We start from the raw sequence: 23,615 nt of genomic DNA, 5'->3' as shown, positions 1-23,615 counted from the left end.
TAGTTTTGATTATATATTTTGCCTAGGATTTGTTGTTCTCATAGGTTTCGGTTTCAGAACGGCTTCAGTTTTTAGAACACCATGTGATGGCGGCGCACTGTCCGTACAACGTTACATGTTGATGTTCTCTTGAATGAACATGGATTAGATTCATGAGGGGCTTGGATGTAAAACGTACTATTCACATAACATGGAATCCCCTAGATGCAGTTGGTCCAGTATATGAGGAAATACATGAAGTGAATTCAGGTCAGCACAAAACTCATGTTAGCTAACGCTAGCTAGCTTTCTGTGGTGCACTAGGTTTGTGTGCCTTGAGGCTTGAGCTCATGTGTATGTCAGTCATTTAAGATAGCTTGCAAACCCATTTAATTTACCGTTTCAGGCAAGCCAACTCACGACTTTGGTGTTAAGCTGTTTGTGGTTAAGATGTGGTCAATTCGAGAGGCTGAGGAACTCATCTTTAACTGTCGCTTGCTTGTCAGTCCCACTAACGTTACCATTTCAATTCTCACTGTTGCAGTTGTCACAAGCATGGAGGCGGAGGTCCGATTGGAGATCACTCAGTACGTACGAACTGTGACATTATCACGGGAAGCAGGAAAGGTCTTTGATGCACTGCAAGTACTGTTCGGCTACCTAGATGACAGTTGCAGTGTCAGGGCAGAGTTCTGCCGGGTTTTCTACACACCCTTACTACAGGCTTTGGTGAATGGACTTAATTCTGACTGGTTCCATAAATTGCCAGGGCCACAACGGACTGAACTGTGGGATAACTTTTTCCTTCGTGGTCCTCCTGATCAAGCTCTGCTGACACTTCTGGATGCCATTACCTCAAGCGAGTAAGTGTTTTGTGTATTGCTGACAATAAAGAAACTAGGGCTGTTAAAATAACTGATTAATTAATTTGAGAAAAAATAACTGATTAAAAAAATTAGTGCAGATTAATCGATTCCGTATGACCTTTGGCCCCGAGCCGTTCTAGTCAGTAAAAATTAGACTGTAAAATGAAGGAGAGAGAAGAAAACGTGCTGCCTGGATCATTGATTGGAACATTTAAATAAAGTCCTCTGCAATGTCTGCAGCAAGGATTTGCATATCACCGGAGTTCATCAACTCTGTAGTCGCACATCAATGCAAAGAAATAAGTGTTGACATTGAGGGGAGTGTTAATTTATTTTCATTGTGTCCCCTAGATTATATCTGTGGCCTGAAATGCCTTGTATGTGAAAAAAAAACTTCTTCCCTAAGCACTTTTGAATTTATTTCCTCAGCATATTAGGTCATATCATAGATTATTATGGCAATTATTTGAACAGTGAAAATAATAATAAAAGAGTCTTTGAACTTTAATGTCACTAATGCTGATTATTCAATGATTCATTTGAATTTAAATATTTAAAATACTTTCACAGCAAAAATTATATATGCGATTAATTTAGATTAATTAATCACAGAGTATGTAATTAATTAGATTATTTTTTTAATCGATTGACAGCCCTAAAAGAAACGCTTGTGTCTGATGTGTTGGCATGAACTGTGTTCATGTTTGCTTTTATTCGTGTACATGGGCCGACAAGGTTTCACACTGGTGCCTTTCTGAAAGTGATAGAGTAATGCAATATAATGGTGTGCTTCAGACCCAGCGCAGGTCTTGAGCATTTGGTGTACGTGCTGGAGCAGTTTCTGAGCACAGGGCGCCTAGAGGTCCTGCTATGGTCACGATGTGAGGGTAGAGGCATGGCGGACTCACTACAGGTCAGAGAGGTGCTGCTGGGCAGACTGGTGGGGCTCCCATCTCTCACCGCCAACAAACTCCAAACAAAAACACCCCCAGCATTCATGCCACAGCAGTATTGCACCCACCTGGCCAACACTATCCTCAGTGTACTGGAGAAAACCTGCAAGGCCCTGAGAGGTAGCTATGGCTCTGCACATAGTGCGCATTCTTTAATATTATTATCTAAGACGTTATGCTGTAGTCTGCTATTGGTTCTTCAACTCAACATAGACTGAGGTGTTTGCGTTTGTGTCTATACAGGTGGGCAGGACTGCTCTTTGGGTTTTGTGGGTCAGGTTTTGGGAAAGGCATGTGCACAGGGTCATACAGGTGAGTCCCCCCCTCCCTTCTTCCCCTCTTTGTTGTGTGGCGTGTATGTGTCTGTATTCATATGTCAAGAAATATATTTCATTTCCCATCTGGTCTCAATGGAGTTAAACTCTTGCACATAGTTTTGTGATGGGCTGTATCCACAAGAAAAATGTGTGTGTGTGAGTGTGTCAACAGCATTGGTCTTCCGGACGCTGGCCCCCCGTCTAAGTGCTCACACACTCTCTGATGCTCTGTGGCGGCGAGTGAGCGCCAAGCTGCTGGAGAATATTCCAGATCGCTGGATGGAAGCCGTGGTCACAGGACTTGTGCAAGCAGTCAATGGGTGGGTGTGTGTGTCCTTGTGTCTGTGTCTGTGTGTGTGTGTGTGTGTGTGTGTGTGTGTGTGTGTGTGTATGTGTGTGTGTATGTGTGTGTGTCTTTGTCTCTGTGTAAGCATAACAGTTGTAATGTTGTCATCTGCAACAGCCCTGAAACCCTGTCCAGGATTATAGGTAACATAGTGCTAAAGAATCCAAAGGCGCGGTTTGTTATCACTCACAAATTCCTGCTGCTGCAGTACCATCACAAGGTGGGTAGTAATATGCACTTTATAAATGATCTCAAGCAGCCCGTTTCAGTGAGTACGTTTACATGGACATTAATATTCTGATATTAACCGGGTTAAGACCATATTCAGAATAAGACACTGCCATGTAAACAGCATATTCTGATTGCCTTAACCGGAATAATATTGTATTCAGAATAAGATACTGCCATGTAAACAGCATATTCTGATTCCCTTAACCGGAATAATATTGTATTCAGAATAAGACACTGCCATGTAAACAGCATATTCTGATTTCCTTAACTGGGATAAGATTATATTCTGAATAAGCATAATCAAAGTAAGGTATGTGGATCAGGGTGCAGTCGTGGCCTACTGGTTAGGGCTTCGGGCTTGGAACCGAAGGGTTGCCGGTTCGATCCCCGACCAATGGGAACAGCTGAAGTGCCCTTGAGCAAGGCACCTAACCCCTCACTACTCCCCGAGCGCCGCTGTAGCAAGGCAGCTCACTGCTCCGGGTTAGTGTGTGCTTCACTTCACTGTGTGTTCACTGTGTGCTCTGTGTGTTCACTAATTCACGGATGGGACAAATGCAGAGACCAAATTCCGCTAGTAGTAGCCACATAAGTGGCAGTATAGCCTAAGTGATAAGGTTACTATGGAAACATTCAGTGAAGGAACGTTTAAAACTTTGATAAAGTCGTTATTAATCAGAATATGCTGCGTGGCATGTAAACAGGAATATGACCGGAATATTCTATTAACTACTCATATAGACACCATATTCGCAATATTGTCTTATTCTGAATAAGGTCAATACTCGGAATATGAATGTCCATGTAAATGTACTCAGTGTCACTTGTGGACTGCATTTGATAGAATTCTCAAATCTGTCTCCATTCCATTCTGTTCTTCCAGGATTGTGTGTTGAGGACTTTGCTAGGTTATCTAGCTCAGGATGATGAGCGTCGACCTCTTCTTGCACAGGTATTGGGTTCACGTGAGTGCATATCTGTATGGTTCAATATTATTCCCACGTCGTGCACAATCTAACCGTGCGAGGATGTGCTTGTGTGCAGGCGCTGCGGGCGCTGTGTCAGGCGTGGAGTAACAGCAGTGCGGTCAAGCACACCACAGTCGAGCAGCAGCTGTATGTCAGCAAAGCTCTGCTGCTGTCTTTGAGTCTGCTGAGACCTCCGGAGATAGAGCAGCAACAAGAGGGTAACAAACACTCACACGCAAAGATGTACACGCACACACACCCACACACACAAACACATGATATGCAGTAGTAGTATAAGTTTAAGTGTATATGTCTTTGTCTGTGTTCAGTGCTTCGGCAGTGCATGTTGAGTGGTATGCAGTGCCATTTGGACAGCACTGTGCTGCGTGTGCGCAGGATCGGAATGGTGGTGGGAGAGTCAATCAGTCAACACATGGACACAGCCACCGCACGCCTCTCCTTTCAGGTGACCCGCATAAGTACAGACATACACCGGTCATCTGAAATGGTCACACATTGGGAAATGAATTAGCCAGATGGTGTGCTACTAATATCAGCCAATGCTGTCTCTGTGTAGTTGTTAATTGATAAGTGGTGACAATAATACCAGTAATCATAAGTCTGTTTTGCTTCCCATTAATTGATGAAATAGTCCTACTTAGACTGGTTGAGCCTAGCAGATTATATGTGGAGATTGCCTTTACTTAACCTCTTTTAGGTACCAGAGACATTTAGGTCTTTGGGTATTTAGAATGTACAGTGTGTCTAAATGTGTGATGAAGATTCTGAAATGTTTTTGTATGTCTGTGGATAACAGTATGAGCATGACGATGAGACCAGAGACCTTCTGGAAATAATGAAGCCAGCAGAAATTAAACCAGAACCCAGGTAGACTCAATAAACACATTTCATATGTATAAGATTGCAGATCACCTGCAGAAAGTGCATGCATTAACACCACACTATAACTTTTGCCTGAACTCCACAAAACACCTCTTGTTCATGGAGAATCTGCAGGAAACTACTGCTAGCCACATGTTGCTATCTGAAATCATATTATTTGTAACACGCTAGAATAGAATTGGGTTAAACAACACCATAAAGAATTGGGTTAAATTCTTGGTTTTATTGTGTAACACTGGTTGTCACTTTCATGTTTTTGCAGTCCTGAGCCAGAGATAGATGTGAGGAGTAGTCCTGAGCCAGGAGTGGATATGAGGAGTTCGTCACCTCCACACCCCTCTAATGCTGCAGCACAGCCAGACTCAGATCTGGATAGGTAAGTCACTGTGTTTGTACAGCTCTATACTCTGGATTGGCAGTTACTATAAGGGTGGCGATACATAAAATAAACCAGTTCCAGGGTCTTTCAGTTTCGTCTGTACTGCTTGGTTTGTTTTCATCTCATTCGTTCTCTCTCTCCCTTCTGTGTCGGCAACAAACTGAAGAACAGTCTTCTTTGTAAAATGATTGAAGTTTTCATAATAATTAGAGAAACAATGTTCTCTTTTTCAGCGATGATGAGCTGACCCCTTATGACATGTCAGCTGATGAGGTGCAGCAGAAGTGTTCTCCACCCCGCTATCTTCGCGACTGCCTGGACGGTGAGTTCACTTAATGATTACTTTAGCCATTATGTGCTTAATTTGACAGCAAGTTAGTTTTGTATCATTGTCTCAGATATGCGTCACTGTTGTATCATATGATTGAACTGGATGTGTGTGGATTTGTTTGCAGGTTTGCTGACCTCTGAGGACCCCGAGCGTGTGAGTGCGTGCTTACAGGCCGCAGATGGCCTTGTGAGAAGGCACATAAGCACCACAAAAGAGGTCAGATCAAAAGACAACTCATATATGAGAATACAATATTAATAAGTGTATAATGAGAACAAATGAATAAGTGGACGACCAAAAGCAATAACAATTCTTTGATTGTGGTTGAGTTATGACAGTAGAATATAATGTTTGTCGTTCCTGTAGGTCAGTGTGGAGTTCAGTAAGGTGCTGTTGCACATGGAAGACAAGTACAGCAACCCCAACTTCCTCTTTCATCGCCAGAGAGCCATGGTGGCTCTCGCTGTTACTGACCCTATACCTGTAAGTTAGCTTCCATAACACATGCTACGTCTCCATGCACACATCTCCTGCTGGGCATATCGGTTGGACCTCTCTTTCCCTCTGTGTCTCTAGGTGTCAGAGTACCTAACCACAGAGTTCTACTCACTCAACTACAACCTGCGCCAACGCCTGGATATGCTAGAGGTCAGATAGCACCACTAATAGGCAGTCTGAGTCTACAGTTATACATTAGTATTTTATATTTTGTCTACATGGAGATCAAGACTTGTCAACATGTACAAGTCATGTGAACATGTATAAGTGTATTGATGTTCATAACAAAGGTCAATACAATTGTGGTTATGTGGACTATGTGGTAGATCAAATGTTCAACTCAATAGGTAAATGTTTATAAATGAAAAAGCAGAAATCCCTTTTTGACAGAATGAAATGAAATGAACTTGTTTCTTTTAACAGGTGATTGCTCTGGCTGCCCAGGAGTTGTCTCGGCCAGTCTCTAGCAAGAGTGTGGCCACTTCTGCTGTCTCTCTGGTGACTCCACTGGAGCCCAGTAATGACCTGAAGCACTGGAGGCAGGTGGTGGAGGAGCGCATCAAAAGTAAAACCAGACGATTCTGTAAGGTAAGTGTGTGTGTGTGTGTGTGTGTGTGTGTGTCTGTCTGTGTTGTCTGTGTTTCTCTTTCTCTCTGTATGTGCTTATTGTGTTTTGTCACTGATCCTTTTTGTGTTTTCTACAGGGCCCATCTCAACCACCACCTAAAGCGACCCCAAACCTCTATGCTCCTGTTGCTGGCTACTTCTTCTTTCCACTGCTCAAGAGCTATGACCGGTGTGTGTGACTGGCAGTGAGACCTTTTTAATTTATATGTGGATGTATAGGGGACTTTCATCTTCTGTATCAGAATCATTGCTTTATTGCCAAGCATGTTGACACAAACAAGTAATTGATCTCCAGACGTTGATGTCTCTCAAACAGGGGCCCGTATCCCAAAAGCATAGTTGCTAACTATGATGGGAACTACCTAGGTAGAGTCACTGCCAAATGTGAGTCCGTAGATTTGAGTTGCAGATGCACAAACACCTAAGCTTCATAGTGTCACAAATCACATTTTTAATACAAGATATACAAGATAGTTTATTGTCACATGCATATAGTTACTGGATGTAAGAAATGCAGTGAAATTATGTCTGGTGTCAGCCTATTTGTGCATTTATGGGGAAAAAGTGCAGTAGAAGAGGGGTTTAGTAGATTAAGTGGCAAGGGCTGCATAAGAAAGGTGGGGGAGGATTGGGATTGGGGGGGGCACCAACAAGGAGCACCCAAGAGCAAGAAACCTTGGGCAGATCCACGGCTCAAGGGGCTAACCCAACTGCCAGGGGTCTTGGTGTGTGTGTTGGGGGGATGACGAGAGCTGGGATAGTGTGCTGTGTATGTGGGGAGAGGGCAGTGTGCAATATGTGGAGTGGAGTGGAGCAGTGACTGTGTGTGTGTGTAGTGTGTGTGTGGGTAGGTGGGGGCAGTGTGCTGTAAGTATGTGTGTTGGAGAAGATCCTGAAGACAATGTGCTGTGTATGTAGGGAGGGGGGGGCAGTGTGCAGCAAGTATGTCGAGGAGGCTTACTGTAGCAAGCAGTGTGCTGTATGTATGTGAGGTGAAGACAGAGATGATGTAAGTGTGTGTGTGTTTTGTGTGTGTGTGTTGGGGATGGGGGTGGGGCAGAAAGGCTAGGCAATCAAGGACATGGGTAGATAGATGGAGGAGAAATCAAAAATAATAAATAAAAAGTTCTATGGAGATGTGCAAAAGTTGGAGAAAGTCAGATGTGTGTGTGTGTTTTGACGTGTGATGAAATAAGAAAATAAATAAATAAAAGGTCTGTAGCATAGGGAGAGGGATGTAAAAGTGCTAAAAGTCATGTAGGTGTGTGTGTGTGTGTGTGTGTGGGGGGGGGGGGGGGGGGGTCATGAGTGCTGAGGAGTGAATGAGTGCAAAGTCAGTATAGTGTGAGTTCAGAGTTGGGAAATGTTTGAGAGTGCTGAGGAGTGAATGTGTGCAAAGTCAGTATAGTGTGAGTTCAGAGTTCGGATGGCCTGGGGATAAAAACTTCTCCTGAGTCTCTCAGTTCTGGCTTTGTGACTACATAGGCGTCTTCTTGATTTCAGCGGTAGGAATAATCCATTGTTAGGATGAGAAGAGTCCTTCAGAATCTTTTGGGCTCTTAGGAGTACTCTTCTGGAATAGATATCTTGTAGAGCAGGGAGTTGAGTTCTTATAGTACGTTCAGCTGAGCGCACTACTCTCTGCAGAGTACTACAATCTCTAACTGTGGAGTTCCCATACCAGGTGATGATGCTACCAGTTAGAACACTCTCAACTGCTGAAGTGTAGAAGGCCTTCATGATGAATGTAGAAACTTTGAATTTCCTTAGCTGACGAAGGAAGTAGAGTCGTTGTCTGGACTTCTTCAGAACATATTGAGTGTTAACAGTCCATGTTAAGTCTTCAGTAATGTGGACACCAAGGTATTTAAAACTTGTGACTCTCTCTACAGGTTGCCCGCTGATCATTAGTGAGGTGTAACTGTAGTTCTGCTGCTGCCTTCTGTAATCCACTACCATTTCCTTGGTTTTATTGACATTCAGTGTCAAGCTGTTAGATTGACACCACTGTGCCACCTCATCAACCTGATCCAAGTAGAGCTGTTCATTGTTGTTACTAATCAGGCTCAAGATCACTGTGTCATCTGCAAACTTGATGATGGAGGTATGACTACTGTTGGCTTTGCAGTCATGTGTGTAGATGTTGTACAGCAGTGGTATCAAAACACAGCCTTGGGGAGCGCCAGTGCTGATGGTTAATGTGTCAGATGTAAAACCCCACACTTTAACCACTTGAGAACGGTTGGTGAGAAAGTCAAATATCCAGTGACACAGGGTGGTGTTCAGTCCTAAGGCTTTCATCTTTGTGACCAAGGTGAGAGGTACTATCGTGTTGAATGCTGAACTAAAGTCAATGAACAGCATCCTCACATAATTCCCATTCCCCTCCTCCAGGTGAGTTAAGGTGGTGTGCATGAGGTTTGAGATGGCATCCTCTGTAGACCTGTTGGCTCTGTAAGCAAATTGGAGGGGGTCGAAGGAGGCAGGGAGGGATGAGCAGATAATGTTTTTCACAAGCTTCTCAAAACACTTCATCACTGTAGACATCAGGGCTACTGGGCGGTAGTCATTCAGACATGATGGACTTATTTTTGGAGCAGATTTTGTGACCGAAATACGACCGCACATCAACACCGTATTTCTGTATCGTTTACGTGTGACTCAAATATGGTCGACTCACATTTGGCAGTGACGCTAACTATGCTTCTGGGAAATGGAACCCAGCATAGTAAAGATGTATCTATATAACATACAACATAATATAGACAATATAGACATAACGTTTAAGCAATATACAATACAGTATAGATAATGTGGACTGTAAACAACATACAGAAAATGTACATATTATTTACAGACAGGACACACATGGCTAATAATAGTAAGTTGTCTTCACTCTTATGTTTAATATGCTTTGGTGAGGCATTTCAACTGGTCAATAACACTATTTAATAATTGCGTTTACAGGCCACAGGTAACCTTTGACCTGATGGGGAGTGACCACTTGGTGCTTGCACAGCTGCTTAGCACTCTGGGACTGCTTATGCATCTAGCCATTCATGCACCGGTGTGTACACACCTGCACGCACACACAGACACTCTTAAATCATACACAACAAGCTCAACTTCCTTACCCAAAGTGGTAGAACAATTCTCTTTTTGGTTTGGTGTGTAGGTGGCCACTCAGATGGGAAAGGCCCTGCTGGACTTTGTGTGGGCATTACGTTTCCACTTTGACCAGTGAGTAGTTAGCACACATGCCTGGTGATGAAAATGAAAATGTTTCGTTTGGCTAATGCTATTTGTGTCTTTGTCTTTCTGAGGTCTGTGAGGCGTGGTGTGTTGATGTGTGTGTGCGCTGTGTTCTTGGCTATGCCGAGTCAGAGTCTCCTACAAGAACTGAGTGAAGACCTAATAGACACAAGAGCTTGGCTAGCAGGTTTGTACAAGAAAACACAGTAGCAACTTAGAAATGCTGTACTTATGTGTATGTATGTCTAGTATCAATGTGATCATGTCGTGTGTGTGTGTGTGTGCATTGTAGATGTGGCAGAGACGGACGTAGATGCTGATTGTCGGAACTTGGCAGTACAGTGCCTGGTTCTACAGGAGAGGAGCTTGAAGAAAGAACTCAACCCAGAAACACACAAATAATTATCAACAGAGTATTGACTTGGATTCAGATATAACATAACATAATGGCTTGCTTTATAGGGACTTTGTGGGAAAACTCTTCTTGCTCATGCTAAGGATATGTCCATATCATGAAATGTATTCAGGTATGAATGAAAATAAATAAATATGACTTTTTTTTAATAAGAAACATTGCTCTTTGTTTTCCTTCTACAATTATGTTTTTATTATAGTGGTCTCCATACTACACAACAGGGCAGTCATCAAGAGAACACAGATCAGACATTGTTTATGGTAGCTCATATAAAGCAGGACGTTGTTTACTTACTGTATCTGTTGTACATTACTGATGATGACCTAGATCAGTGGTTCTCAATGCAAATGCATACAGGTTTATGAAATTGGCTAGAGGGCTATTTTTAAATGCACCAATGGCATAGTTTTAGATAGTAACAAAGTGGTTGTTAGAAAGTACCCTAATAGACTACAAGTCTATTATGTTGCTCAGTCAACATCGATGTGAGCTTACGCCTAGTGAGCATACGCCTATCGCTGTGGTCTCAGGTTTATGAACACTGTATGGGAAAAAAAATATGGGCATATGAATGACTTCCTCTGTTATAGCCTTTAAAGTGTAGGCCTATTGTTTTGACAAATGGGCGTCTAACAAGATTATTGTGTCTCATCCTCTGTAAACGGGTATAAATGATGCAACAGGTGGATTAACCTGAATGTGTGTCCTGCAAAGGCCAAATTTAATCTAAAGATGTTTATCAGGCCAGTGTGAACGAAAAGCAATTCGGATCATATTCGGAAGCACTCGTGTTTCCGCCCTTCATGAGAGCCTCGAAGAATCGGTTGTCTGGGTTACTGAAAACGACGCTTCACCTACAGCCCTGTGAAAACCTAAACATTGTTGGCTAACAAGCTACATTTTCTATGCAGGCTACACTTCCGACTGTTTTATCCAAGGAACAACTCCAAAGTTTTTTCAGGTATGTTGAATTTCCACTATATGAGTAATCGAATGTACTTGTTCGGCACACGAGCAGTACATATTTGACCAGGCCTTACAGACTGATGGATTAGCTAGCTTGCGATGCTAACGTTACCTTCTTGCTAACTAGCTGAATATGAGTGCTGCATGCGAGCATTCTTAATTACTGGCTAGCTAACACTTCTAGCGTCACTTTAGCTAATTAGCTGGGTAGATATGATATATTTTATTTTTACTTAACTAACAAGTTCAATTTGTTGGGCGAGTTGAACTCAGCAAGCGAGAACACGACTGCTCTCAACACTTAACGTTAGCGGTCCATCTGCATATGGGTTTTTTGGTACGTCAAACTTCTAGATCTATCAGATGTTAAGATGGATTTGACCTTTGCTGTAAAGAATTCCATTCCACCAAAAGATATTGCATTAAAATGGGGTTAGCACATTTCAGTATCCACCCAATAGTTTGCCAATAAAGCTTCTAACATTAGTCAATAAGTTACACTAGTTCTGTCAAACGTTAACATTAATTTTCTATTAACTAAAAAGGCAAAGCATGACAGTTAACGTTACATTCTACTCACCGTCAAATTGACCTGTTGATGTGCTTGCTGTCTGTGGTAACTAGGCTTCATGTACTTGATAACGTAGTCACTTGATAGTTGTAATACATTGAATAACGTTTCTTGGTTGCTGTTAGATGGCTATGATTTGGCTGCTCTCCTAAACTAAGGAATCCATCTAGCGTCATTTGTGACAGTACGAATCAATTAAAATGCTACGTTTACTCGACAGTAATAATGATATAGATGAGGAGTCGTTTACATCTCCTTATTAATATCTCTTGTAGAGATGGCGGTATATTTTGACCACCGGATCGAGGCTCCGGAGAACAGTGGAACACCTTTCCTCATCGCTTGGCACTCCACCCAACCTGTGCTTGCGGTAGGATCCATCAGTCCTGTCACCGGAGGCAGCGTCAGCCTCTACCATCAGCATGTAAGTAGAATATATGCCCAAATTGGCCACAGTGGCTGATGATAAAGGCCACACACCCTTGAAATCTTTATGTGGCAGGGTTCCCACGGGTCATGGAATCTTGGAAAGTCTATTCTAGATAGGCCTATGGAAAGTCAGGGATTTTTAAGATTTGGGGGCAAAATAATGAAATATCAGGGAATTTTCTTGTAGCAGTTTAAAATGTACTTGCCAAAATACATAAATACAAATACATTTCCACTCATAATTGGTGTATATCTGATTATTAGCTTTACTGCTTGCTTGAATAGTTGTGGTTAGCCCAACTTTGTTTATTTAATGCCCATTTATTCATCTCCCGCTCTAAAAAAATATGGTACTGTTCTGAAATCTTTGGTCTGTATATTGTACCCTTCATTATATAGTAGGTCATGGTAATATTTTTTTTGTCAGGGAAAAGTCATGGAATTTAACATTTAACTTAGAGTGGGAATCCTGATGAGGTTATTGACAGTTTTACTAATCTCTCTCTCTGTCTCTCTCTGTGTGTGTGTGTGTGTGTGTGTGTGTGTGTGTGTGTGTGTGTGTGTGTGCGCGTGTGTGTGTGTGTGTGTGTGTAGGGTGATCATGTCGAACTGTGTAGAATTGAGCGAAGCTGCAGCCCCTCCGTGTTGAGCTGGCATCCCAGCAAGCCTGTGCTGTGTGTGGGATGGGAGAGCGGAGAGGTGGTGCTGCTGGCACACCCCACAGGTGAAACCACTCCTCTGTCCAGCAACACACACACTGCCTGCATCACACTCTTGGAGTGGAGCCACAGTGGAGGAAGACTGGTCACGGGTGATCAGGTCAGTACACTACACACACACACACACACACACACACACACACACACACACACACACACACACACACACACACACACACACACACACACACATTCACTCACTCACTCATTCACTCACTCACTCATTGCCTCTTTTTGCCCTTTGCTATTAGTAGTGCACCTATTAGTGGGACCTCAGTGCTGTGGAAATTTGTAAACAGGGAGTGGGCAAAACTTTTAAGATTCAGTGATGTTAACTGAACACATTTTCTCAAAGTGACACAGTCTCCTTTATAAAGGATAGAGGGGCAATTCACTGTGAGTTGGATGGATGCTATTTTTCAGTTTTCCAAGTAAACTGTTTTTGTAAATACAGTTAAGGTGTCGGTGAATGGTAATAGGAAGCAATCAGCAATGTCAGACATTGGAGCCAGTTACCTGTCTAACTTCTTTGTATAGACTAACAAAACAGACATTAGGTATGCAAGGGAAGCTTTTGATTCACTGCAGGTGCAGCTCTTTCAAACAGCCAGTACCAAAAGACTATCGTAACACAAGTCTCGTTTGGCTTTTTAAATTATTTCTACATGTCATTCTTGTGTGTCTCTCTGTGTGTGTGTGTGTGTGTGTGTGTGTGTGTGTGTGTGTGTGTGTGTGCATATGCATATGTTTGTATGTAGGCTGGTGTGCTGGCTCTATGGAAGGTAGATGCCAGAGGCAGATTTCAGGGTACGCATATTGTAAAGCAGGACTATGGCAAGCCTCTCACCTGCTGCATCTACAGACCCACTGCACCCACAGAGTGAGTTCCCCGACACCCATCTAGATGTATGCGTTTAGTACACAACCTTCAGCAGGATTCCAAATAGTCACCACCAGCATGTGTGTGTGTGTGTGTGTGTGTGTAGAGATGTGGCTCTTCTGGCCCGTGCAGCAGTCAGTGGTGATGAGAATGCTCTAGACATGTTTAACTGGAAGAAGGCAGGAAGAGGATCTACACGACAGGACACACTTCAACTATACTGCAGCACAGCTGATGGTAAGTGTGACCCGCTATTGGCTGTTTTGTTGACCTTTCATGGATTGTAAGCAGTGTGTGTGTGTGTGTGTTTTTTATCTAACCATATGCCTTGTGTGTATGTGTTTTTGTCTCTGAAGGATGCGTTTACAGTGTTGATGAACGGGGACGCAGTGTGTGTGTGCTGACAGTAGAGGGCGCCGTGCAGAAGCTGGTGTATGTGGAGCGGAAGGCAGTGCTGGCTGTGGTCACAGACTCCCTCATGCTCTCACAGTTCAGTCTCATGCCAGATGGTAGCGCTCATGAGCTAAGCAAGGTGAGCATCCTTATTCCACATATTCAATATAGATTCAGGTGCTCGGGAACAAAACTATAAAACAAGACTACTGCAGCCTAGGGAATGATCATGTCACGCTCAGCTAATAGTCCAGGCAAAGTGAGGTCTGACCCAAAACTAATTGCAACAGAATTTATTTTCACATTTTTATATTTCAATTGATGATCTAAACACCATAGTAAAAGTCCATGAAAATCCAGTTGGTGGAAATATGTTAAAATGAGGGTTGTTTTATGTTAGTGCTCTTGGGTGCTCCTTGTTGGTGCCCCCCACCCAATCCCAATCCTCCCCCACCTTTTTTATGCAGCCCTTGCCACTTAATCTACTAAACCCCTCTTCTACTGCACTTTTTACCCCCCCCCATTAATGCACAAATAGGCTGACACCAGACATAATTTCACTGCATTTCTTACTTCCAGTAACTATATGCATGTGACAATAAACTTCCTTGTATCCTTGTATCCTTATGCATTATCCTTCAGCAAATACTGACAAAACTGTAATTAGAATGTTGTAGAATAAGCATTCTAAAGAATATATCATCACCATCTAACTTAACATGGAATTTTAGAATATTGCATTGTTGAGGAACATTCTTTTATTTTCAAAGAGTTAGTACATTTCTCAGGCTTATTTCAGACTGGTTTGTTGCTAACTGGTGTCTATTTTTACATTTTGGCCCTTTGAATCAATGGAAATGGTTGTTGAGTCTTTAAATAGAGCCAGTGTGTTTTTGCATGTAAGTGTTCCACAATGTTAAAGTTGTACAAACACATAGTTTTAACTTAAAAGCATTATTAAGCCTAGGAAAGTGTTTTTGGTGGTCTGATTTAGAGGTCACTGAATCATATACAGTATATTACAAGTATCAGTCCATCATTTTCCAAGACTTATAGTAATTGACCTCTTGCCCCGGGGTTGACTGTCTGTCCAATCAGAGGGGCCTGTATGATGCCTCTTTACAATTTTGGCTAAAACAGTAATCAGACAGCACAGCATGTTTATGTAAGTGAATGAATGAAGGAAAATTGTAAAGTTAAAGCTGGACATGATAATGTCCAAATTCGACAGAAAGGTGCAGATAACTGCAACTAGCCTCCAAAGAGGTGACTATTGTTGTGACGTCTGGCAAAAGGTGCATGCTATACTAATAAATATAGTTTAAGATTAATAATTAAAATGCATGCCTATGCATGGGTCATGGTTTTACCAAAATCATAGAACAGCCAAAACTATACATATTCTAAAAGCATATGCCCTGTACATGAAATATAGCATTAATCAACTTATGTCCCATCTTCCTCCATACCATGCATAATACATACTCCTCTATTCTGTATAGGCGAATCAAGTGAACAGCTGATACATTTTGGCCTGCACTATTAAGAGAAACAAATTAAACATCATAAACTATATATTTTCTAAAAGCATATAACCTCTATAAGTGATGTTACACCAATTTGGACATGTCCCATCTTCCTCAATGCAATGCACAATACATTGCCCTCTATTCTGTATAGGCAAATCTAGTGTAAAGCGGACACATTTTAGCCTATACTGTCTATGGAAAACAGATTAAATACCCTAAACTATATATTTTCTGAAAGCATATAACCTCTAGAAGTGATGTGACACCAATTAGGACATGTCCCATCTTCCTCCATGCAATGCACAACACATTGCCCTCTATTCTGCATTGGCGAATCTAGTGTACAGTGGATACATTTTGGCATGTACAGTCAAGGGAAAACAAATGAAACACCCTAAACTATATATTTTCTGAAAGCATATACCCTCTAGATGAGACATTACACAATTCAAGACATTTCCCATCTTTCTCCATGCCATGCACAATACATTGCCCTCTATTCTGCAAAGGCGAATCTAGTGTAAAGTGGATACATTTTGGCCTATAGTGTCCAGGGAAAACAGATTAATTTTCTAAAAGCATATGCCCTCTAGATGAGATATAATACCAGTTAAGTATTATCTTCCTCCATGCCTTGGACATGGTACATATTCCTGTTTTGCATTTACTCTGTATTAAAACACATTGATTTTAATATATCGCTGAAAAAGGTAGAGCATTCTAAAATGTTCAATGTTAACATTTAAAATCATATTATTATTTCATTTGACCACCATTTGTCCTCAGATTCACCCCTGTGGGCTGAATAGTAATTGAGATATAGGGCTATATTTGTCTAATACGCATGGTCACTATCAAATAGCTTAGGGGTTAGGGGTCCAGTCCACATTGGGGGTGGTTTTGTTTTCAAAAGTCCGGCACCTGGCGCAAAATGGTGGATCTATATGTTTCTTAATTAGTCATGGGTGTGTTTTGGGCGTAACATCCTTTAAACCAATGAGAGTGATACTGTCATTCTCTTTAACAGCAAGTAGTGCGACTTCAAAAAGCGCATCGGTATTTTGATAGTCAGCGGCGCAGTTGACTTGCACCCGAGACCGTATGGAACAGGTATTCCACTAAACCATGCTTTACTAAAACCAAGCAGAGTATAGCCTATAAACGCATCTGCACTCGTGTATTATTTGAACTCATTGGCAAAGTGAAACTTACTTCTCCGTGGTGTCATAGTCAACGACAAAACAGTTATACACAGTTAATAACTTTCACTAGTGACTGACAATAGATTACCATTGACAAAATAGCCTGAAAAAGGCAACACTTACCCCAATAGTGTTTAAATGACTAAATAAGAAACCTAAGGACATTTATCCTGCAGAGGAGTTGCTTACATCTCGTGACAGTGCGTCTTCAGCTGTGCTCCATATGTGCCTCTCGCCTATTCACTTTTAATCGTAATTAACAATTTGCAAATGATGGTGAATAACTACTCATTGTGAGACGTATTTCCTGATATCTTTATTATAATTATGTTCCCCATTGTAATCGTGTAATTTATAATGTTTTTATGGATGTGCGCTGGTGCACGTTCCTGTGGACGAGAAAAGCAGGGTGTAGTTGTGCACCCGCCCATCACTGTTGATAATGCACTCTTAAAATAACATATAAACAACTCGCCATGGATTTCTGACCAGGTATTTCTTGGTCAGTGGCGTAATGCGTTTTAGGTAGTGTAAGATAGCGATTTTTAGATAATGCGCTAGACCCGTCCTTAGGTCGTTAATTGCCACACCCCTTGGTGCGTTGCTCAATAAAAGAGACGGGCATGACGAAAAACTATATAATAGAAATACGTGTTGCATCGTGATGATTATACGCTTTGCGCTGTGCTGTTGACTGTCATGATAGGGCCCATAGCCATTCTAACCTCTTGGCAGCCATTTTGGTGGCCATCTTGAAAAGTCAGTATATATACTCTTTTGATCCCATGAGGGAAATTTGGTCTCTGCATTTATCCCAATGCGTGCATCAACAGCGGCGCTCGGGAGCAGTGAGGGGTTAGGTGCCTTGCTCAAGGGCACTTCAGCCGTGCCTACTGGTCGGGGTTCGAACCGGCAACCCTCCGGTTACAGGGCCGAAGTGCTAACCAGTAGGCCACGGCTGCCCCCAAATGACCCCTTTCTGCCCCAAAATGACCCATTTCTCAAGATCAGATTTTACTAGATTTTTAGTATGTTATTTAGCATGTCTAACAGTACCAGAATCAATAAAATGTATCAATTTTTTCGACGTTGAACCCTATATTGACCCGCCTAAAGTTACTCAACTTGCACTGGATCATCTTCCTGAATCTCAATATTATCACAAGTGTGGGCAAATTTCTAAGTCAGCACCAGTCAGAGGCTACATTCATTGTTTTGCACTTTTATGATGTCATCACATCACCAAAAGTATTGGTTTCAGCAAAAATATTTGTCAATATTTTAAACTACAAAAATACATACCTATAAAGTATTTTGATACAAAATACGAAGTCATTTTATTCAAGCCAGTCAAATACAAATGATGAATATACAATATATTTTGTATTTGACATATGGAATACATGTACAATAAATACTGCTCATCCCTGTAGGCATCACTTGTTCTGAGATGCCATGTTTGGTTCAGGAGATATAATGAAGAATATAGGCGTAATTCAGTTATAATGGAACATTTAATAGTTGCCACGGCGATCATTAGGGTTTTTTGATAATGGTTTCATATCTGAAAATGTTCAGGGCTCCAAACTGTGCAAGTTCACCAAGTTTCATGCTTATATGAAAGAATTTGACCTAATTTTCACATATCCCCTGTACTATGAAAGTTCAATAAAACTGCCACAGGTGCAGCTTTTCACCATTGACCTATGCACAAATAATTCCAATTTTGACAATGTTCCACCACTTGGATTTTCATGGACTTTTGGTATGTGATATGGGAAGGTTTCATGAACTGAATACAACAAAAATCATTTCTGTTGCAATTAGTTTTGGGTTGGGTGATTTTTTCTCACAGATTGCCTGGACTATAAGCCACTAATCACAAACTACTATATGTGTGGGAATGTGCCTAACATGATCAATTTCCTCAACGTACTCATCTCGGAGTATACCAGTTGGGTTTCAGTCCAACTTTTTAATGTGAATATTGACCATTCCAGTAGGAAGTCCTTATGGTAATGGGTGGCAAACTGGGTGGACTCTCTTATTTTAGTACCTATGGCTGCCCGCATCAAATTCAAGTCTCTAATGCTTGCCTACAAAGTACAACCCCAAATCAGAAAAAGTTGGCACATTGTGTAAAATGTGAATAAAAACAGAATGTAATAATCTGCAAATCTCTTAAACTCATATTTAGTTGCAAAAAGGACACAGACAACATATGAAATGTTGAAAATGACAAATTTGACTATTTCATGGAAATATGTTGATTTTGAATTTGATACCGGCAACATGTTTCGGGGGTAACAAAATGCTGGAAAAGTTGTGTAATGATGAAGACAACAAAAGGAGGAATGTTTCACAACTAATTACAGTCAGGGCTCCAGACTAACTTTTTACACTCGTTGCACTGGTGTGCAGCACAAAAATTAGGTGCACCCAAATTTTCAACAACATCGCATTTAACACAGCAGAAGGTTCACTTTTTTCCCTTAATTACTGTCCTATATAAGTTGCCCTATGACTTATGATTTACAATTCTACAAGAAAAGTAACTTAATGAAGTGTTGGTGCTTTAAGTGCTCCACTGAGCTGAAATTTAAACTTAAAACATCTCAAGATGAATTAAATAAAAATAACAGTGAGTAAATTAACAGTGCACATCTTTTAAGGGCTTCAAACTGCACATCTCATGGCTCAATGTCATACTATCCTTCATGATCTTTAGGCCTTGACTAAACCAGCTCACCATGCATCTTCCATAGAAATGTATTTGAGCACAATTTAAAGAGATGTTCCAAGTAGCCTGGGGGATTTTTATGTGATTTTGCAATGATGATTGCAATAATCATTTGACAGCCCCACAATGCAATTTACTTTTTAATTTTAGTATTTTTAAATTTTCAATAAGAACATCACTATGGTTACTATGCAGTGATGAAATGGTAGGCCTATTATTATAGGCTACTGCAATGACTTGCCATGCTCGATCTAAATGTGTCCATTCAATTCACCGTACACAATGACCACAGGTATACATGCAGGGAATATTCGGGCTTTAAATGTAGCAGCGATACTCGGTTTGCGCCAAATACCGGATTAAATTGATTGATGCCATAAGAATGAGTTTACACAACTCGCACGCAAAACGAATATTGCTGTTGAAAACCGGGTTACTCCCTGCATGTAACTGCGGTCAATGACGCACTCCTTTTCGGCGATATCTGTATCTCTATCGTTCGGGAAGGCCTTGTATGCATTGTTCGCAATTTTAAGACGTCTTTTCATCTGCAATGACTCCTATAAATTTGGCGCAAGTGGCATTCCTGTACGTCGGGTTTACTTTCAAACAATTTTTCTGGTGAATAATTATTTAGGACTGAACTTGGTGAAGGGATTAGGGAAGTTTCACTAAGGCCTAGGCCTATCGTAGGCCTCTCTCTCTCTCTCTCTCTGCAGCACACGCATTTTCAAATTTACACACAGGCACTGGGCCACGGCCAATCAGAGGGGAGGTCTATCTGTGATTTGTTTAAACCACGATATTGGCCAAATATGTGTCTGTTATTGAACCAAAGGATGTTATTGAACCAATGCGGACACTTTTTCCTCTCTCGAATAGCTGGTCGCACCGGTGCGACCTCCGTTTTTTTTTAGTCGCACTTTTGAAAAATTAGGTCGCATATGCGACCAAATTGGTCGCACTCTGGAGCCCTGATTACAGTAACTGGCAACAGATTGGGTATAAAAAAGAGCATCCCAGAGAAACAGGGTCACTTAGATAGTAAAGATGTAGAGGTATTCATCACTCTGTGTAAACCTGTGTGCACAAATGATGAAACAAAGTAATTTTAATGCTTCCTAACATGAAATTGTGAAGTATTTCGGGAATTCATCATCCACAGGACATAATATTATTAAAACATTCAGAGAATCCAGAGAAATCTTTGCAAACAAGGGAAAGAGCTGAAAAACAATATTGGATGGCCGTGATCTTTTGGGCCTCAGATGGCACTGCATCAAAACCAGATCTGTTTCCAGACCTGTCATTGTAAGGGCTCAGGAAAACCTCTGATAACCATTGTCTATGTGCACAGTTTGATACTCAATTCAAAAACTGCAGACAAATTTGTATTGAGACATGATTCAGAAAATACCACCAGTCTTATTTGGGCCTGAGCTTGTTTAAAATGGACTGAGGTAACGTGGAAAAAGGTCCTGTGGTTAGACCAATCAAAATTGGCCATTCTTTTTGGAAATCATGGACTCATCTGGGCTAAAGAGGAGAGGGCCTATCCAAGCATCCAAGCATCCAACCTTTCCAACTTGTTTTGGTCCTCAATTCGAAACCCAACATCTATGACGGTGTGGAGGTGCATTACTACCTACAGCATGGGCATTTTCCACATCTGGCAAGGCACAATCAATTCGGAATGATGTACAGGTTTTGAGCAACATATACTGCCATCCAGGCAATGCTTTTTTTTAGTGAAGACCTTGAATATTTCAGGAAAACAATGCCAAAATGATTTCTGCACATATTTAAACAGTATTTTTCCATAGAGAAAGAGTCCAGGTGCTAAAATGGCCTGTCTGCAGTCCACACCTGTAAAATTAGGTGCATCATGGAATGAAAAACATGATTAAGAATACCTCATGCTGTTGAGCAACAGAAATCCTATATCGGGCAGGAACGGGACAACATTTAATTCTCACAACTTTAGCAACTAGTCTTCTCAGTGAAGCAGCACAGTAGTAAACATTCCCTATCCCAACTTTTTTTGAAACATGTTGCTGACATGAAATTCAAAATGATCATATAGTTACCATGAAATAGTCAAGATTTTCATTTTCAACATTTGATATGTTGTCTACAGTATGTCCTTTTTGCTGCTAAATATATGTTTACAAGACTTAATGTATATTATCACATTTATTATCACATTTTGTTTTTATTTGCATTTTATATAACGTCCCAAATTTTCCTGATTTGGCGTTGTAGTCTCCGGTTCTGCTCCCACCTACTTGAATGCCCTCATACAGGCATATGCTACCTCCTGAGACGAACAATGTCTGGCTCTGCCACCAGTACGCTCAGGCCAATCCAAACTTTTCTCATCTGTTGTTCCTCGTTAGTGGAACGCGCTACCAGTTCCTACTAGAGTAGGGCATCCCTCTCCATCTTCAAAAACTCCTGAAGACCCAGCTCTTCAGAGAATATCTCCTCTCGTAGCACTACTTACAACTAGCCTTGCTAATTCTAGCACTTATCACCTGACTAGAACTGACACTTGACTGTATGTAAATAGTACTCACTGATGACTAACTTGTATTTATGCACTAACTTGTATTCATATTCTACCTTAATTGTCTACCATGTTGGGAGTCGCTTTTGTTAAAAGGTGTCAGCCAAATGTAATGTAATGGATGAAACGGGCTTACAATTTAAATTGAATTTGGAATTAATTTGCTGGAAGAGGGTAGATGAATTCCTGAGTTGCATAGTGTATAAAGCAACTACGTTTGATTAACATTAATTTTTGAAGCTTTGATCCCACAGCTCTTAACAACTCTTCCCTTCAGTAGGAGAGTGCACTTTCGTGATTCATGTAACACAACGGATGGAAACGCGCACAGCATTTCCTTAACATGAATTTTCATGAATGCACTGAAAATAGCTGTAAGAGTTAGGTGGAAACCCAGCTATTTATAAACCAGCCAGATGATGGTGTGTGTGTGTGTGTGTGTGTGTGTGTGTGTGTGTGTGTGTGTGTGTGTGTGTGTGCACGCAGGTGAAACTGAGTGGAAGGGGTGGTCAGAATATAGACATCCTGTGGACAGAGAGTGGCCTGCTGATCACAGCTGCAGGGGAACCCCTCATCAGGTGTGGTTCCACCCTCCGCCTCTCCCCTTTAACCCACTGCTCCTCTGGCTGAGATGTGATGAATTGTCTCCAGGATCACATTACTCACAGTTGGAGCTTTTAGGTCCTGTGTCCACCGATCACGTTTTTCTCACTTACAGTGCCCTCAATCTCATTTTCCGAGCGCTTCGTCAAGTGTTTATTGTTGCTAGGTTACAAAGTTTTGATTGGTTGTCGAGAGAGAATTGACATTGATGAGTCCAGCGCTGTTCTAAGTTGAACAGAAAAAAACGGTCAGCGCCGGGGGCTTTTTGCCACCGAGGGCGCTGAGCGCTGGGAACGCTGAACTTCATAGGATTTGTATAGAAAATAGCCGCCGTCGGCGCAAAAAACACGATTGGTGGACACAGGCCCTTATGTGTGTGTCCATGGTTTGGTTTCCTTCACTGCAGTGACTTGCAGGGGCTGGGCCAGGCTGTTTAAGATATCTGTTCTGATTACTTCAGGCACAGATGTTTTCCTTGCTTTCAGCCCTGATCTTTATGTACATTGCAGGCTATGGGATTTGGAGAAGGATGACAACTATATTCTGTCTTTGGAGGAGAACTTGGGTTTTGAGAAAGGAGAGCTTTTGAACTGTGTGTCTTACTGTCCAACTAAAGGTAAAAAACCTACACAAGCACAAGCAGATACATGCAAGTAGACATGCAGACTCCATACATTATATTGATATAGGTCTATTTTATTGATCAGAAATCCTGGCCGCTGGCACAAGTAAGGGCCGTGTGGCTTTCTGGCGGATGGTCACCACAGATAATGCCAAAGGAGACTCAACAACTCAGTGGAAACTGCAGACGCCCACAGAGGTGGAAGGAAATGTCAGTCAGCTGCAGGTACTGATTTCACACCATCCAGAACAGCACAGTAACCCTATTCCCCTTATTCAGACCTTTCTCTTCTCTGTTCATTTAGTCACAGCTATTCCTGGAGGCCATCAG

General features: G+C 41.6%; 2 protein-coding genes across 3 annotated transcripts in view; both read left to right on the top strand.

The window, feature by feature from the left end:
• The first annotated feature begins 73 nt into the window (after window positions 1-73).
• Window positions 74-10,221, top strand: telo2 (TEL2, telomere maintenance 2, homolog (S. cerevisiae)). Its single transcript, XM_042081987.1, has 21 exons — window positions 74-249; window positions 524-842; window positions 1,641-1,918; window positions 2,042-2,110; window positions 2,288-2,435; window positions 2,579-2,681; window positions 3,576-3,644; window positions 3,737-3,878; window positions 3,990-4,126; window positions 4,478-4,548; window positions 4,826-4,939; window positions 5,176-5,264; window positions 5,398-5,489; window positions 5,640-5,756; window positions 5,850-5,921; window positions 6,195-6,359; window positions 6,476-6,567; window positions 9,366-9,465; window positions 9,574-9,638; window positions 9,722-9,837; window positions 9,943-10,221. The coding sequence occupies exons 1-21, from the start codon at window positions 153-155 to the stop codon at window positions 10,050-10,052; spliced, it is 2,565 nt and encodes an 854-aa protein (XP_041937921.1). The 5' UTR covers window positions 74-152; the 3' UTR covers window positions 10,053-10,221.
• A 631-nt stretch (window positions 10,222-10,852) lies between these two features.
• The window catches only part of ift140 (intraflagellar transport 140 homolog (Chlamydomonas)), a 58,078-nt gene continuing 45,315 nt past the window's right edge, over window positions 10,853-23,615 (top strand). For both annotated transcript variants that reach the window (XR_006027006.1, XM_042081986.1), the window contains exons 1-9: window positions 10,853-11,026; window positions 11,878-12,026; window positions 12,626-12,850; window positions 13,509-13,630; window positions 13,737-13,867; window positions 13,987-14,162; window positions 22,547-22,638; window positions 23,173-23,279; window positions 23,371-23,510. Coding sequence is in view for 1 of the 2 variants with exons in the window: in XM_042081986.1 (XP_041937920.1) it covers window positions 11,880-12,026; window positions 12,626-12,850; window positions 13,509-13,630; window positions 13,737-13,867; window positions 13,987-14,162; window positions 22,547-22,638; window positions 23,173-23,279; window positions 23,371-23,510 (1,140 nt within the window). In the remaining variant the exon portion in view is untranslated. The remainder of the gene's footprint in view (window positions 11,027-11,877; window positions 12,027-12,625; window positions 12,851-13,508; window positions 13,631-13,736; window positions 13,868-13,986; window positions 14,163-22,546; window positions 22,639-23,172; window positions 23,280-23,370; window positions 23,511-23,615) is intronic.

Source organism: Alosa sapidissima, chromosome 24 (assembly GCF_018492685.1).
Source record: "Alosa sapidissima isolate fAloSap1 chromosome 24, fAloSap1.pri, whole genome shotgun sequence".
Taxonomy (NCBI): Eukaryota; Metazoa; Chordata; class Actinopteri; order Clupeiformes; family Clupeidae; genus Alosa; species Alosa sapidissima.
This window is presented reverse-complemented; position numbering and strand designations above follow the sequence as displayed.